Raw genomic sequence first — 18,869 nt, 5'->3', positions numbered from 1 at the left:
TCTTCCTTTTTCTAAACATTTATCTGAGCAAACACTCTTGATCCCCTTGAAAGAACGCCTGAGAACACACTAGCGTGGGTGGGGGACCGATCTGCACAGGGACTCTGCCAACAGATATGTGAGGCCTTGTATCATCATACGCTAAAGCAGCAAGAAAACCAGTTCCTGTAGACCGATCATTACAGCTTTATACTTCCTATTTATTTTCTCATATTCCAGTTATAATTACTTCGTTCTCCCCTTCCTCCCAAGTGTAACATATAGATCACATTTCTGAGGGAAAATTACTTAGATACTGGATAGTTAGTAACTTTAAGCTGCAACATGCTGCACATTTAAACATGGCTTCTATTTCTTGGACACGTGTTTTCTCAAGGTCTCTAAAATAAAACCAGAAAACCCTTCAAACTTTTAAATCATAACTATAAACTGCACTTAATGACTTTCATGTCTAAATTTTTTAATGCGCCATTAATTTAAAGAATATTAAAAATTGTACTGAGAAGTATATAATTTCATTTATTAGTACAAAACAGACTCACCTACTTAAAAGACTGATTAACATGAGCATTCAGTCTGAGTGAGCAGATTAGTATTCAACACAAGCAGATAATATGAAATAGGTCTTAGCAAATTCAAACAAATCAGAGCATATTTCACGTAATGATAATAGCACTTGAGACAGCTTCATTTTAAGCTCTTATACAGATAAATTAGCAGATGTGTCATTGTTTTGTGGTGTCCAAAGAAAGGAAATAATATTTCACGTTCACCTATAAAAAAAAATAACTTAAATATGTGGTTTATTGGTGGCTAAGGATGCCCCAATGGGTATATTTTGACCTAAGTACCTAACATGGCTATAAAATTTAATTCCATGAAATTTGGTTCCTGGGTGCTTTTGAAATTCACCTTTTAAAAACTCTGTGGTTCCTTACACTACTATGGAATGAAACACCCAGTATATTACATGAGAAAAGCAAAGTACTACTGTTCCCTAAGAAATGGTCGGAGGAGCGAATGCAAGCAAACATAAGATGCACACACATGCACACATACATGGTGAAAGGCTACGCCAAAATTCAGAAATAAGAGAGAGACATTAGCCCTATTTGAATGGTCTTTGTTTTTATTTTTTTACCTTTAAGCCCTGTATTTTACATAATTATTAAACAAAAGCACAGCTTTAAAAAATAAATCCATAATGATCTATAAAGCAAAATTAAATTGATTTGTTGTACTGAGTTGGTAAAATAACCAACCTGATAGGAACTGTGTCAAGTAGCTTTAAAAGTCAGTCATTTGTCTATGTATGTCCATTCGCATAAATACTAACAGCAACAACAAAATTACAATAAAAAATCTTCAACTGGCTTCAAATAATATTTTTTTGGAGGTACGGTAGATGTTAAATAAAAGCCATGTACTCCTGAATATCATGTGGAACTATGTCTAAGAACTCATATTTTTCTTCTTTAAATAAGATAATTTTTTTTAACTTTGTCTACTGAAATACCAAGAAATAATGACCAATTAGTAGCAATGACATCCACAGAGAATAGATTTTGGTCTCTAATTCCCATTCCCCACAAATGTCAAGGCTTATTGGAGAAATGGCTGGTCTAAGGCAAAAAAGCTTCAAGATAAGCCTGAAATATCTTGTCACAGCACAGAACCCATCATAGACCACTGACAACATATCAACAGGGCTTAGGGGCCAATGTGAGGAGGAGCCCAGGGCCAGAGATAGGGCAGTCTGAACATCAATAACTCTAACGGGCTGACACACAACAAATATATTTAAGCCATGAGTTTAACTCACAATCCAAAAATATCTCACCACCCTTGGAGGATGCTAGAAAACCAACTCACTATTTTTGGAAACTAGAGTATAAATGAAAAGAACCAAGTATTTGTTCAGACATTTTACATAAAATATATTTCAAGGTAGGCAAATAGCTGATACAGGGAAATTATAAGTAATCCAACTAATAAATGAGATTGGAAAAACAGTAGAAAAGAATCATTTTGTAACCTCTTTACCCCTAATGGAATACTGTAAATGATCTAGGCAATGATTGTAATGACTGCTAAAGGGGAAAAAAAGAAAGGCAAAAGACTTATAATGGTCATTCACACGATTATCTATGAGGCAGTATGAACAGAACAATGTGAACCAGCCTCCTTAGCTAGCCACCAAAGATGTCCCACCTCTCCCCAATAAATTATGCACTTGTTTTTCTTACTTTCATAAGGTCCTATCCCTTAAATCTTGGCTGTCTCTGCAATTGCCTTTAATTAACAGAATGTGGTAGAAGTGATGCTGTGTGATTTCCAAGGCTTGGTCAGAAGAAGTCTTAGGTTTGTGCCCTGGTCCCTTGGTATGCTCAATGCGGTAAGCCAGCCATCACATAAGAAGTCTGACTATTCCGTGAAAAAGTCCAAGCTAGCCCAGTGGAAAAGCCACAGTGAGAGACACTGGGCCAGCCCCCAGCTGTTCCAGCCTTCCCAGTCCAGGAGCCAGAAATATAAATAAGGAAGTTCCCGGGAGACTCCGTGGTTATCCACAATCTCACTGCAAGCATAGGAGGAATCCCAAGTGAGAAACACCCAGCTGAGCCTACCCATCCTCGGTACTGTGAAAGAACCCACTGGTGTTTGGGGCCAAGTCTGAGTGTTCTTACACAGCAAAAGACTGATGGAACCAGCCTACCTACCACTGCACAGAAAACACAGGGGAACTGTTACTGAAACCATAAGGGAACAGAGGAAGGGACAGGAAACCGATTCATTACAAAAAGACTGAATTGGCATAACTGAGCCTTAACTAGAGTTTGTTTGTTTTACAGGTTAATCTTTGAAATCAGGAGCCAGTTAAGCTTCTGAGACTATAGGATACATATGAACCTGACTGGATAGCTGATAAGAAATTACTGTTAAACATTTTCATTGTGACTATATTTTAAGGAAAGACTAAACTACTCAGGTATGAATTTTTTTTTTTCTGTGGGGCAGGGGGCACAGATAGACATATAGATGAAGTTTAGTGAGTTTATAAGGGTTCAAACAGATAATTCCTTTTATTATTCTCATTACTTCTTCGTACGTTTGAAATTTGCCTTAATAAAAATGTGTATACTTTGCTGAACCATTGGATATTTTCTGTTAAGGTGTGTGACAGACTTAAAACTTAATGGTAGCTAAAAGAAACCATAAAAAACTAATCCACATCTCATAAAGTTCTTTTTTTTAACCAAAAATAAATAAATAAAAGGAAAAGAAATTGCACATCCCTGTATATCCAAAATATTGGTCCAGATATTTATTATGATTCCCTATCTCCATAAAACAGGGATCATAATATCCTATTCCAGCATACATACCGAGCTGGGTCAACTAAGATGATTTATGGGAAAAAAATGGTTTGAAAATCATCCTCTGCTGTACAAACGTAAAGCTCTGCTGGTGGCAGGGATCCTGTTTGGTACAGTATTTGCCATATGGCAGAAGCTCTCAACACCTGAAAACTCAGAACTGTGTCCATAAATGCATTGGGCCCTAATGCCAGGCACAATGCCTGGAAAATTGAAGCTCCATAAATATTTTTCAGATGAATGAGTTAACTGGGGGGAAGAGGGCATGGAGATTTCTGATACAATAGCTTTTGCCTTTGATCCTGTATCTTTTTTAAAAGGGTCAATTGAGCAACAGTGTATGGGGGGGAGATAGCATACCGTGAAACCACCAGAACTATTTGCTCCAACAACTTATGTGCATACATACCCTACCACTGGTGAATTTTATCCCTGTTTTTAAGCTTTTTTATACAGAGTATAATATGAATTACTACTATCTCAATAGGCTACCCCTGATCACATCTGCTTTTGCATGCTTTTGATTTTCTTAAAAGCCAATTGTAAGAGAATGAAAGCCTGGTATTTCATACATGCTGGTCAAGTGAGCAATAAGCAACTGCAAACTTTTCTAGGGGCTATTTTGCTCTGCCTCATCATCGGGAAGCTAAAGCATATGTTGGATGTTAGCCTGGATGGACATAAATGTGTCCTATTTATTCAAGATTTCCTTTGAAGCCACAGTTTGTAAGTTTTGTTTCTCAGGGGTACATGTCAAACTCATTTAGCATTAGTTGGTACCAAGATACACTGTATAGCAAAAAGGCAGAATTCAAGGGCAAAAAAAAATGCCTGCTGTATGAACAATAATGTCAGTGTCATTTATCTAACTCACAGAAAATGAGGAGAAATACAATGGCAAAGACGGTAGTAGAAAACCAAAATAAAAATTATTTATTTAATTTATAAGTGTAAAACTACATATGGACAAGGAGAAATATTAAAAACAAATGTGCTTTAAATCAGTGGCTAAGAGGTGGATAATTTTAAGTTCCTTTAAATGTTTCTGAACCCTTAAATTTCAAAGATTATATATATACCTGGAGCATGTTTACATGCACAGTATTTTTCTTTCTCCTAAGAATGTTCTGAAAATTTTTCTCGAAGGGTCTGCAAATTTTAAATCTATACAGGAACATTTGTGGAACTGATGCTTCACTTTGGAATATTTTTATCAAAAGTAGAAATTTGCTGGATTGCAGAATATCCATAAAATTGACCCAAATAAAATAATACTTAAGTAATGCTTCATTCATACAAAGTTATTTTACATGTAAAATAGTTCATTTAAATCTGAGTTATGTATGATAAGCCTAAGTTCATAGACATATAATGTAGGGCTCAAAACTCAAAAGAGTGTGTAAACCCAAGTCATCTACATGCATGTTGTTAATTGTTGCCACTACATTACACTACTTTGGACAGCAGTTTTCAAATATAATTGTGATGGTCACAACTGTGAGACAAGTTATGTCATTTCCAACATTACTGTTCTAAGACTCAACCGTGTTGTTCAGTTTAGCTTATATTCACTTCCAATGCAGTGTTTTACTGCATTATGTGAATATATCAGATGTTATCTATTCATTTGTCTCTTGATAGAGATTCAAATTATTTCCCTTTTTGAAATTATACCCAGCACTGCAGTGAACTTTTCTGTACCCATCTCCTGGTGGGCACACATAAGAGCTTCTCTGGGACACACACTAAGTAGCAGAATAACTGTATCATAAGGGTTGTGTGTGCTTAACTTTACTAGAACTGTCCAATTATTGTCCACATTGTGTGTATCAACTTATATAACACATCATATTATAATTTTACAAAGTTTAAAAATAAAACTAAATAACAGATTATTTTCAAATATATTCATATAACATAAAAAAGAGAGAACTCTAATAATAGAATTCAGAATACCAGTAATTTCTAGGAAAGAGAGAAGATGAAATGAGGCGTATTCACAATTTGAAGGCACAAACAGATTCAATGTACTGATAAGTTTCTAAGTTTTAAGGTAACTTGTGGATTCCAGGGTTGTTATGATTAAGCTTCACAACTTAAATATGTGTATTATATGTATTCTTTTATGTGTATCAATATTTACATAACTTTAAACCTTGGTGTGTATGACAGATGACAAGGAGCTAAAAGGGACAGCAACCTTGAGAACTGTTGGCAAACAAAACTTTCTGTCTTAAAATGAATTTATTATATTTTCATTTTAAGGTGGAAATAAAAATAAAAACAATAGACAAGTTTTAATGCACCATGATAAATTTTGGTAAGCTTGAGATAATATCCCCTCTTTGTCAATAATTTTGGTTTTATAGACTCCCCCCGCCAATCAAAGTTCGCAGAAATTGGACCTTGCAAAATGAAGAAAGGGATTTGGTAGTGTTTCCTCTTCCAGGGGAATTTTTCCTGTCTCCACATACATCTATCTTGAAAGCATTCAGATTAGTCAGTTATGAAAGACAGAAAATGATGACAAATTACTAACACAACAGTTCAAAAATTAAGTTGAAAAATTAAGTTGACTGTCCCCCAAAGGGAAAGTAAATGCCAGCATATAACCCCAATATGTATCATTTATAAATTACTTATCTCAACTATTTTACTTATATATAATAGACATTTGAACTGCATGTAAAAACAGGCATAAGGAATTTGACAGAAACATATCTTAGAAGTCCTAATATGTTCTTCCTACGCCCAGTGGATGGCCCTGTACTCCCCACGAGGTCCACACTCTGTTGTAGAGATCACCACACCACCAGTCAGCTTCTAGTAAGCAGCACACAGCCTAGTCTTGCATAATAGCACTGCAGTTTTGTTTGTAAATCCACATATTTCAGTTATTTATTCAACCTCTTTCTATTACCCCAAAGAAATGTGTCTGTCAGACTTCAAGCAGATACACCCTATTAGTTCAACAATTGTGTTTGCAAATAGTGTAAATGAGAATTAATAGAGGCACCATCTTTAATTTGACTTATGTTCCAGGAGCGCAATGGGAAAACAAAAACGAAAACATGAGACAGAATAGAAAAAGCACTGTTGTGTTATTGGATAATTGATTTTTTTAGCTTTCAAAGTAGATAAAATCAACACCTTACAACACTTGTCTTTAACCCCAATGTGTACAACTGCAGGTGCATGCCTAGAAGAGCAATAGTTTGTTCCTAACAAAAGAGTCTAGATTCCACAATATGCCTCTGCCAGAGGCATCGTTCCCCAAAGCACACAGCTAACTGCATCTCCTGCTGTACCTGTAACAATTTAATTGTATAAGTCAGCCTAGTCAAGCATCTCCAGCTCATGACTGGGAGACATGAAATTCATTGTCATTATTGTCCCTGTCATTTTGGATCATTATATCCCGCTGCAGAATTTTCCTCACTTCAGTGCATTTTTACCTCCAGGAGCCAGGGATTATAGCTGAGGTTGGGGTGGGGGCAGGACCGGGAACTACATTTACCTCAGGGGAGCCAGGGATTAAATTGGCTTTGCTCTCTCACGAGCTGAATTCAGCTATTTGTACGCTGTGCGTTTTAGGCTGGAGTAAAAAATGAATATTCTAGTGAAACCTGGGCTTTAATTCCCTCCTTGAAACATGGATATAACTAACTTTTATTTACATTAAGAAAGCTAATGTAATTTCCTGTAGGTTGATATTTTCATATGTGCATAACGAATACTTAAGGGCATCATCGGGTGTGAAATAACAGACATCTCTCTCTGTCAATGGCTAGACTCAGAAGGAAGAATTTAAAGCTGTAATTTTCTTCTCCAGCTTCATCTTATAGAAGTTTAATGAGGGTGTTTAATGGTTTTAAATATTTAATGATTTTTAATTATACCTCATTTTCAGTGCACCGGGTTGGGTGACTAGAGGCCAGGTAGAATAGCACCAAAGGCCCACTCTGGGAACAGGAAGATTGACATAAAGTTGACAAGGGAAGACACAATAAGTTCCTGAAGAAACTGGCTCCCTCTCCACAGCGGGATCATATAATCTCACCGCCTGCAAGTCACCCAAGCCTGTCACGCTGTAACCAATTCTTGATGACTTGGGAGACTTGGACCAGTCACCATGCTATCTACCTGGTAACCCCCTTATCAGTGGTAATGGTCATGGCCAGTGTTCAGCCAGCGGATATCCAGCAGGAGGTGGAGAAGAGCAGATAGAAAACACTAGAATGTGTCTCAGTCAGAAAACTTGTGAGTTGACTGTGTGTTTTCTCCAACAGAATATAAGAAGAAAATACAACCTGGTATGTCACTTCCTATCCCAACTTTCAGTTCATATGGATTTTACAGAGAAATCTGACATTTAATTTGTCTGCACTGAAAAATATAGTGGTTATTACTCCATATGTGTGAGTTTGTTTTCCAGCAGTTAACAAGAAAATACGGCAACGGATCATACCTATGCCAAGCACAGAATAGCCACTATAATTACTACGTTAAAAAGTACATGGATTTTATCACCTTTTGTGGAACAATAGATTTTGCCTTAATCATATGCAATGGCCATCACTATTTCTATTTAGGATAAACTGTTTTTAAGAGTAATTAAGAAATTTTTTGACCTTTGTCCGTTTGTACTTCAGAGGAAACAGCTTACAGCCCTAATATCTCTGTTTTGAAGGAACCTTAAATATCGTCTCAACCAAGACTCCAAGTTAATGGCAATGTTTACTAGTCTCTCTGACTATATTTTCACACCATTTTATTTCACTTTTCACTGGTGCTCAAGATTAGAGTGTTTAGGTAGCAAAACTTGTGGCATTTAAAAGTTCATTTAGTTACTGGTGCCATTTTTTCATCATAATCAAAATTCTCTCAAGGAGTTATAAAATGTGTTATTTCTGTTCACTTTAAAATGGCTAATTTTATGTTATGTGAATTTCATTTTAATAAATTATTTTTAAGTATATAAAAAAAAGTTATTTCAAGCAGCCCGAATGCATGTTGAAATCTTTTGAGTACTGTGATTACATTCTCATAATGGTCATTGACCAAGAAGAATATCTTTCTTCTGGTTAAAAAAGGTTTGTCTTATAAATTGCAATGTTTAGACCTCATTTGTAATGGGAAATATTCACGAAGGTATTTCTTTCTTCCCTGAAATCTATAAGAGCAGGATGATAAATTTTTGGTTAAGGGGTAAGGCATCCCTTCCTTTCCTAAGCACATATTGACTGCATCTAATTCCTTTACCTATATGCTCCTTTCTAGTTATTTCCATGTTAGTACTTAGATTGTTCATCACATCATTAAATGAAACGGTGGCTCTACCTGTGAATACAGCTCTGAATCATAGAATCACACTCCGTTTCATAGCTTTGTTTTGTCTTTCCTCAAGCATGACATAGTTGGGTCTATATCATTTCAGAACAAGGATAAAGAAAAATTATTTATTTCAAATAGCTAGAACATAACTATGTTTATCCATTGATTCTATTCACAGATGATCAGATTTAATGATTAATGTTCAATCTCAATTCAAAATTATTTTAAATAATATTTTTATAAGTTTTCAGTAATCTGCTAAACTCACAACTTTGCAACCTGTAACAAGCCATACAAGCCAATTCTAGATTACAGAAATTCTTCTGTCTTCATACTCATAGGAAAATGTTCCTTCTGCTTATGTGACATAGATTTTCCTTAGTTTCTCTCAGTAGAATCAATCAGAATCCATAATTCATAACAAAATCAACCCAACATAAGACAGGCTGCCCCAAATTCAGATATGACATCCACTAACAGTCCTCTTAAGGCAATTGCAGATACGCACAAGCTAAAAGATAAATAAACGTAGTTAGTGTCTGATACATCATGTGGTAGAAAAAAAGACCAAGTCTTTGAGAGCATTTGTGTAGGAGGGTTTAGTAGTAAGGCGCAAAGGGCACAGGCACTTCCATGTCAGGATGGGTAGGGTGCCAACTGCAGAATGCCTTCTACTCCTCCTGGACCAAACATCTCTTTAATATAATCACCCCATAAACTACAATGGATTAGAGTCTGATGCAGAGAGAGCAAATTCATAGTGAAGGTTGTCCTTTAACATGCGGGATCACTCAAGGGCACCAAAAAAGTAGTTAAGTGCCCCCCTGTGGTGTTTAGATGCTGGAAGGTACCTAAGGTGTGAATTTTCTAGCTTTTAATGTTTGTCTAAGACCCTTAACATTTTTCTAATATTGTTGCTCCTAAGACATTTTCTGGAGTTTGTCCCTGTTGCCCCTTCTGCACATATACATTTTGCATTCATACATGAAAGCCTGAGAGACAAGAGAAACTGATTCAGAAACCTAACACTGAGAATAAGGAAAAAGGTCGGGGTGGCCTTGAGGATATCCCATGATGTGAAATACAATTATCAAAGTCTCCTGAAAAAAATAAGCCCCCCAAAACAAACAAACAAACAGAAAGCATTTCTTCATGCTAAGAGTGTAGATGTTTAACACAAAATACAGAAGATTACATAATGGGGGGTAAAAAAAAAAAACAAAAAACTCCCTGACTAACAGAGCCTAAGCTGTCCTTTGTGTCACAAAATTTCTAACACTTTTTGACCATGTACAATTACGTGGGTCCAGCTATTTCCTTACAAAGGGACATCCTTGGACTATTTTCCAAATCTGTACACCCTTTAAAACTTTAATTTCACAAATGGCTTTTCCTGTTTTGTTTATATTATGGTCCATCTGAAGATGTATTAAGTGTTGAGTTCCTTCAAATTACAGTGTCCAAAACTGTATTGTTCACATACATACACACACACACACACACACACACACACACACACACACACACACACACCCTAAACTGGTCAGTGTGCTGAACACTGAACACATGGCAAACAGATACTAGATAATGTCACTTTAGAAAACATCTAACAACAATAAAACTAGCAATAAAAACTGAAGGTTTGGTTTAAGAGATTCAGCATTCATCTACCTTCATCACATAAATTACGTGTTCAAGAATTGTGTCCTGTGCAAAATACAAACATGTCAACTTCAGCCCAGGAGGCATTTTTCCCTAGGTTTATAACCCCTTGCAAATAGAGGTTTCATCTAGAAAACCTACCAGATCCTCAGCCGCTTTCAGCGTGATAATGTATTCATAAGGCAAGCCTTCACTGGCAAACATGTAACAAATTAAATGGCATGAGAGCGGGGTCCAAATTCATCATGATGGAAAATGGGCCAAACCAACCATAAGATACAAAGTGGAAATCAAAAAAGAAAAGGAATATGCAAAAATAAACACTATTAAGAGCAAAACACTATGGGAGATTCTCAGCAAGCATTAGAGAAAATGGTGAGTGCATGTACATATGTGCGTACGTCTGCTTGTTGTGAAAGATGAGCATTGTAATTAAGAATGCAAAACTATTGAGCGTTATAATTAAGAATGCAAAACTATCTTATGAAGAATATACAGTGAGGGTCAAGAGTGAGAGAAAAGTATTTTGTAGAAAATAAAAATCACATACCATCATAGTAGACAATTGCTCCCACCAGTTTGTCCTTCTGTAGCATTGGGAAATGTTCAAGGGCTCTCGATTTGCTAAGGACATAACTGCTTTTCAGGCAATTACTTCCGGCAACCAGATCATATAGCTTGATTCCTGCCCAGTAGTAAGGTAACTGCCACCACCTAGAGCATAAATAGGGGGAAAGGATTCTTGAGACACAAGTATAACATTAAAGAATGTCATTTTAAGTTATAAGCTACTTTGATACTTTTCATTTAAGAAAAGCAAAATATATGTAGAACTCTACTGCAAAAAAAAAAAAAAACAGGAGGATGGCATGACTGTTTCTGACACCAGCTTGGCTGAATTATACAAGTAAAGAAATCAGTGAGACTTTAAATGAATGATGTCCGAGGAGGTGGTTCTCCACCTCGCTGCATACTAGAATTCTCTGGGGAAGCATCAAACATGAATTCGGATGCCTGGGCCTCACATGTCTAGAGACTGGTTTAACTGGATCAAGGTAGGGGCCAGGGTGTCTCTAATGTGCACTCAGAAAACCAGAGTTAGAAACTACTAATTAGAAATACAAAACAAAATCCCCTTTGCCTTCAAGAGCTACCCCTTAGAGATGGCCCAGAAGAGAGTAATTTAGGAAGAGCCATACTTTTAGACACAACAAAGGAAAATGTTCGAAAATTTTTCCAGATTAGGACCAATTAAAACTACATTAAGAAAATACACATGGAGGGAATACTTCCTCTAAACTATGTTGTTCTATTAGCGTCAGATACGCAAATAGTATACTGATGATACCAGAAAGCTTACTTGTAAATTGGAAGCATTATAGGCAATGGAGATGATAAATGGGGAGCAATTTCCAGCAGGTTGGCACGCTCATGAAGGGCTTCCTTTACCATCCTATACTGAAAGGCAAAACAGAGAAAATTAGTTTGGCAGTAACAGATCATAATATTTTCAAATGGCAAATAGACACCCTGCCAACTGATTGATACACAGAAACCTCTCTGCCTCTGAGCGAGGATAGCTCCCTCCTAATCAAATTTCTAATAATACATCATGCTGTCAACCTGAAAGATTTTTTAGAAACCTTAACTGTATTTGCATAGGAGAATAACATGCTGTCAGAGTTCCCAGGTGTAAGATATTTTCCTGACTTGAGTTACAAGATTATTGTAACAATTTCTCTTGCGTTCTCTGTACTGCCTGCTCTCTCAGTCCTCTATAACATTTTCCCAGGTAAGAGAGAACAGATTGCTCAAATTCATGCTAACCGTTTCCTTCTTGCCTCCACTAACCCAAGCAGAGATACTTAGGAGTTGCATAATATTTTACAGATTATAAAAAAGCTTTTGTCTGAGCTCCTTTAGTCCCCGTTCTGACTCTCTAAAGAGCCAGCATTATTATTATACTAATTTTACAAATGAGCAAACTGAAGCTCATAGAAGTCGAATAAATAAGCTGGAGCACATCACAAGTCATCTGATTTAAAACACTACGCTCTCTTCCTTGCATCCATCATGATGCCAAAGAGACACATAAGAAAACGGGACAGATTCAAAACTGACAATGTCAAGTTCGTGCTGCTGTGTTTTGCATGTACAGAAAGCAGATAGGGAGTTCAGCTGATTTTTTTACCCCTCTGGGAAATGTCATCTTCCACACTGCCTTGGCAGTTTTCAAATGGTGGCAGACTGGACACAATAAAGTGGGGCATAAGAAAAGCATGACTCAGATCATCTTTTCCCTGAGAATATGTCAGTGACAATATGAACGTATGATTGCTGCTGCACTTAAGAGCATCAGTTTAATGCTCCTATCTCACAGCACAGCCTCCCTTGAAACTGCTGGGGAACTACAGTTTGGTGGCCTTGGCAAAAGAAAAACGATCACAATTGTTAAAAGGCAACACACTCAAAGTGACTGTGTAAATCTGCGACTCTGACATGCCTGTGTAGAAAAAGCCCCTGCCTGCCCATAAACATAATGATACAGGAGAGAACTGGCACACCTCTCCTGAAAGATACTCCAGCAGAATATACTAGACAGGTATTTCCAACAGGAAGAAATGTTAAAAGCCATGAAAAAAAAAAACTGATTTAATTGGGTAGAAAAAAGCATAGTCACAATTTTTGTTTAACAACCAGCATACACAATTACCTGCTCGATATCCAACTTCATGATAGCTTTCTGAAGATATCTCACACCACCATGGATCAATTTAGTGCTTCTACTGCTGGTCCCTGATGAGAAATCATCTCTTTCTACAAGGGCTGTTTTTAGTCCTGTGTAACCAGAAAACCAAATTAACTTCTTAAATTACACAATTTGTATGTAATTCATTAAAGGCACTTCTCCAGGGTAGAGACAATCACAAGAAAAATTACTCTGAACATGGATAAATTTGTATTCAAAGTGCAGTACACTGTCTATATTATAATGAAGAGATTTGAGTCTCTTCCTGGGGGAAAAGTCAAGCCAGAACTAGAAGCATATTAAACTGTGAGTGAATCACAACGAGAAAATATGACAGTACAATTTCATGACAGTAACATACTCTTGTGCATTTAGATGGTCAAAGCTGAGCCTGGCACCCATCTTTACCCATGCAGAGTTAACTCAGTGTTGCTGCAAAGCCTTTTGGAATTCAGATTCACCCTTCCATACAAAGGTCCAGATGTGTTCTGACCCCTCACCAGCAAGCTACTGTTATGCACTGATAAATTCACACTAAATCTCCTGTGTGCTGCCTTGGATTTCTGGAGTGGTGTTACACTGGGTATGAAATGCGAACAGAGATTAAAGATAATCAAAACAGAGAAAGAAGAGAAATACCTCTGATACTGAGGAGTTTATAGTCTAACTTACAATATTCAAGCAGGGTAATGTACAATTATAAAGAAAATACAAGTGAGGACACATGAACCCCGTGCTAAGCATCCATCAGTAGTAAAAAACAAAACAAAACAAAAAACAATATTCTTGGAAAAGGTGAGGCTAAGCAAAGGCTGGTCAGTCCCAGGAGTCATCCCTCCCGGCCTTTCTTTGAGTGTTGCAAATAAATGTCTCAGGGGTAAAACTAGTATTTGTTTTGTCTTGTTTTCTTGCAGAGATACCCTGCCTCTTCAGGGCTGGGTGGGACCAGCAGTAGTACAAATCCACACTACTTAGAGATGAACCCCAAAACTTCAGAAGACCCAAAGTTTACATCAACACGAAGCCATGAGGAGTTTTCATGGCCTGGTGTCCTCTTGGGGGATGAGAGGACGTCACAGAATCCGATCACAAGGAGACTCTAACTGGAGTAGCTGGGGTTCACAAAGCTCATAGAAGAGAACCTGCGCATGTATTCAATTCAGAGCCACTTATTACATTTAATACCCAAGGGTCGTTTTTATAACTTTGAACAGTTTAAATATCATACCCAAATGTCACCATAAAATCAGGGCAATTCTCTTGACTCATAAGGACAAAATATTTGGAAACCATGAAGAGAGGAGAGAACTTTGATTCAAGGGCAAAACTGCTAATGCTCTAACTAGCAAAATAATAGAAATTACCAGGATAGTAGTTCAGGTCACTCTTTTTAAGCATTTGTGCCAGAGAAAAATCTGTAAACTATGAAAAACCCAGTAATGCTAGTACATTTAGTACTGGATGTATTTTTAAAAAACAAACAAGAATGTATCAAGTTAGTACATATTTTTAAAAGAATTTTGAGAGCCTAAGTGCCAGGCAAAGTGTTGATTGAAGTGAATTAATCTTGGACCATGCTGTAAGTAGTCCCAGCTGAAGAGAGGCCAGTTACATGCAGTAGAGTTTTACAGGTGCTAATTTGAAAATACAAAGGGCTCTAATCTTATTCTGAGTTAGAAGTTAAGTTGAGGATATAAATCCAAAACTACATAGTCAAGATTACATTTATATCTCATAAGAATGCACCATGTTGGTGAGCTGTATCACCTTTTCTTAGTAAGTCCACCACAGAGAGTTGTTCTTTCAGCACTAAAATAGAGCATTTTTTCTTTCGTTGAAGATCAAATGAGAGTGTTAGCTTTCAAATGGCATTTAAGAGTCAGATTATTTAAAATATACCTCTCTTTCAACCTTGGAATCAGTCACAGCATGCCCACACCAGATGCCCACACCCTGAGAGGCAGGGACATAGGCAAAGAGAGCAAGGGCAGTCTCCCATCCAGCCCACAGGGCCCCACATGAGCGTACCCAAGGTAACCTGGAGACTGTGGTAGAAGAGGTACTAGTTCCCTGTGGTCCCCCCTTCATGGTATGCAATCCCCCCCTAGAATGTGGGCTGGACCTCGGGCCTCACTTCTAACAAGCAGGACCCAGCAACAATGCTGGCCTATCACTTAGGAGTTAGGGGTAAACAAATCTGACCTTCACTCTCTTACAGGCACTCTCTCTTGCCCTCTTTTGTTCCCTTGGGTGAACTGAGCTGTTGGGTTGGCCATCAAGGAACCATGGGAGGCCCCTGGTCAACAGTTCATGAGGAACCGAGGCCTCAGTTCAACCACCAGTGAGGAGCTGAATCCTGCCAACGACCAAGTGAGCGGCTAAGACGTACTGCAGTCCAGTAGAGGCTCCGGCCAGAGGACTGAGGCTAAGGCACACCCAGATTCCTGACCCACCGGGGCTGCGCGATAATGGATGTTGTTGTCATAAACCACTAAATTTAGGGGGTAGTGGGAAATTGATGACACAATTTCCTGTGTCGACAACAACTTCATCCAAGTTAGGAGTTTTGAACTGTACCCAAGGATGGGGTCTTCAGAAAAGGGTGAGTCTATGGAGGATGGAGTTTAAGACGGGTGGAGAGGGGCAAGGGAGTTATCACTGGCAAAAATCAGCTTAAGTAAGAGAAGGGCAGATGTTTGAAATGGCCCAGCTTATTTAGGGGCTGCTTGTCACTCCGGGGCTGGAATACAGGGCACAAGGGACAGTGGGAAGGAGACGGGGAGCAGGGATGATAAAGGGCAGCTCACGGAGGGCCTTTCATCCACATTGGGGCACCTGGAACCTGTGGATCTCTGTAAAAGGAAAATGCCTCTGAGAACATGGCAGCAAATCATGGATCAGCGGTGATACAGGAGAGAATTTTAGGGGCTTGTGTTATCAGGATGAATTTCTATCTTTCCCAGACTGACACAGTGTGGGGCAGGGAACTACTCTAGGATTAGCAAGCCATCTCAGGAGGATATTTCTGGATACTTAAGTGAGAGCTAACATTAAAGCCTCAGCACTGCTTTTGCAAGTATTGGACATTTTAAAAAGTTATTCACATACACTGATGTGAGAAACCCTAGTGAATACCAACATCAGTTAAAACGGGCTTCTCTGTTAAACCACACTGTTTTTCTCATCCCATTATTTCCAGTGTCATATCACCAAGCTACCCACCAGAATTCCTGGAGAGAAATGCTACTGCTCCTTCCAGAGCAAAAACATAAAAATTCCATCTCCAAAATTATAGGTAAATTGATATATTGAAGCACCATGTACCCTAAAGGTGCTACTGAACGTTCTTGGAACCACACACACAAAATATCCTAAGAAAAAGAAATATTTAAAAAATTTCAACTGCTATTATATTCTAAATGTTCTAGATTTCTCATTTTTGTTGGGTCACAACAGTGGAGTGAGGGAAGAGGAAAGTCATCTGAAATCAAGACATTATTGGAAGTTCTAACCGTTTCTCATAAATACTTCCTTGACTGACTAACCGACTTCAGCCGAGACAAGGAAATGCTTGAGCCCTGTTACGATCTTGCACAGTTCCATTATCTACTGTGTTCCTTTCTGTTTCACCTCTCAGTCACCCAAACTTATTTTCCTCCCCTCCAAAATTACTAACCTTAAGAGCTTACTTTTCTGATACATTAAGCATAAAGCAAGTAAGTGAAAAAACAATACTTTCATCTTCTCAAAGAGAATGAAGAGTATTTTGAAGTGACATTCAGTGCTAACATTTTGTGTTCTTAGGTAGAATGATTCAGCTTGAAGGACATCAAGAATCATGTACCCAGGCTTCAAGGAGTTACTCCTGGCAGTGGCCTTGAGGAACTCGGGAAGACCTTCCCTCAGAGCAGAAAAGATGGGCTCCCACACGCCCCGCAATGAAGGGTTGGTCTCTCTGTGCATTTGCAGTTATTTGTTAAACTAGTTCAAGATTTTATAAGGAATAGTGTTTCTTTGTTTCTCCTTTTTTGAGCAGTTATTTTTTATGGAAGGCAATAAGCTCTACTACTGCTCAGATGAACCAGAACAATTAGAGTGGGATTATTATTTTTGTTTGTACTACTGATTGCTTTTATAGGTATTTTCATAAATTTCATGATCATAATAAAATACTAGTATTTGGAATGGAATTACTCTAAAATTCTTAGATGGAATAACAACATTAGTTATGGTAGAAGAAGAAAGTCAACTGAAATCTGCCTTTCAGTCATCTTTAGACCCTCTCTTAAGTTAAAATTGTACCTTCTGGGTTGGGTGAACTAAATACAGCTCTTTACAGCTCTACCTTTTCTGACCTGCGTAAGACTGTCTGGCTACCAAGCACTTCCAAGTATACCGATTCATGGATCAAGACAGTTGAATGAATATTAAAGGATAATTACCATCTAAAGGGAGGAATGATACGACATTTAACTTTCACAACATGGAATAGAACAGAAGTATGTTTTAATACCTTTTACTGAGTATCTTATTATGCATGAAAACATGTTCAGTAAATGCAGAGAAGTAAAGAGAACAAAATAAAACTCTCCTGTAATCACACCACTCAGAGATAACCACAGTTGACATTTGGGTGTTTAAACATTCACATTTTCTATGCATTTTTACATACATACATTTTTACAAAACTAGTATCATATGATTTATTCCATTTTTTTCATTTAACATTATTTATTGTAAATATCTCTCCATGTCAAATAACTTTCCTATCATTTCATTTTTAATGTGTGAAGAGTATTACCTTAGATATTTACAATGATTTATTCAGTTCCCCTATTTTTAAACATTTGGGTTATTTCCTACCTCAACTGTCACAGACAGTACTGCAAGATGTATGCATTTAAACTCTCTGTATCTTAATTAGAATAAATTTTCAGATATGTCACTATTTGGATTTTTGAAATACAAAGGAGAGAGTAATCTTTATGAAATAACCATCAGAGGCACGAAGCTAATAACACACAAATCAAAAACTTTAGACACTCTGTGTATCAGTACTACAGCAAAGGTTTCAGAGCCACAAGTCCCCTTAAAAACAAATGGTGTAGTTAAAGGAATGGGACGTTTATGTTTTTTTAAAAAAGCTTTGGGCACTTAACCTCTGAATTTCAGAAAGCTATTGCCATTAATAAGAAAAGGGACTCACTCAAAGGCTGAACATTTTATAGGAAGGATCAATTTCTCTAAAAAATACCACTCCTGTAAAGCTGCAAAGTAATTCTGGCTTGTTAATCCTCAAGATCAGGATCCTATGCTTTAGCCTTATAGTTTCTAACAGTGAATGTTAACATTTTATAGAACTGTACAATATTAGATTGGTTTTTTAATACATATTTCTTTTTTTTACGTATTTCTATTTTTATATTAGGAAACAAATAAACCATTAATACAGATATTATATTAAGATAGATCATATCATTAATATACTTTGTGTTCCTGAAGTATATACATGATTATGGAGCCCCAAAAATATATTAAGCCACAGCATTAATTGTAATATGCAGTTTGGGGGCAATAAAGGAGTTGCTGCTTTCTCTTTTTAACTTTTTTTATTATAAAAACAGCCAATGTTCAAAGAGAGGAGGAATATCCAAACAATATAGAAGGATGCAAAGGGGATAATATGTTGCTGACCTCCTACTTACCAAGTCCAGAAATAACCAACACTAACTATGAAAAATGTCTCATGC

General features: G+C 37.2%; 1 protein-coding gene across 3 annotated transcripts in view; it reads right to left on the bottom strand.

Annotated features, from left to right (window-relative positions):
• Positions 1 to 18,869, bottom strand: part of GPD2 (glycerol-3-phosphate dehydrogenase 2) — a 124,840-nt gene that overhangs the window by 53,716 nt on the left and 52,255 nt on the right. For all 3 annotated transcript variants that reach the window (XM_017652905.3, XM_017652904.3, XM_036996026.2), the window contains 3 exons: positions 13,084 to 13,208; positions 11,731 to 11,828; positions 10,921 to 11,084 (listed from right to left, as the gene is read on the bottom strand). In XM_017652905.3, the coding sequence (XP_017508394.1) occupies positions 10,921 to 11,084; positions 11,731 to 11,828; positions 13,084 to 13,208 (387 nt within the window). The remainder of the gene's footprint in view (positions 1 to 10,920; positions 11,085 to 11,730; positions 11,829 to 13,083; positions 13,209 to 18,869) is intronic.

The sequence above is a fragment of the Manis javanica genome, chromosome 7, assembly GCF_040802235.1.
Source record: "Manis javanica isolate MJ-LG chromosome 7, MJ_LKY, whole genome shotgun sequence".
NCBI classification, from domain to species: domain Eukaryota; kingdom Metazoa; phylum Chordata; class Mammalia; order Pholidota; family Manidae; genus Manis; species Manis javanica.
This window is presented reverse-complemented; position numbering and strand designations above follow the sequence as displayed.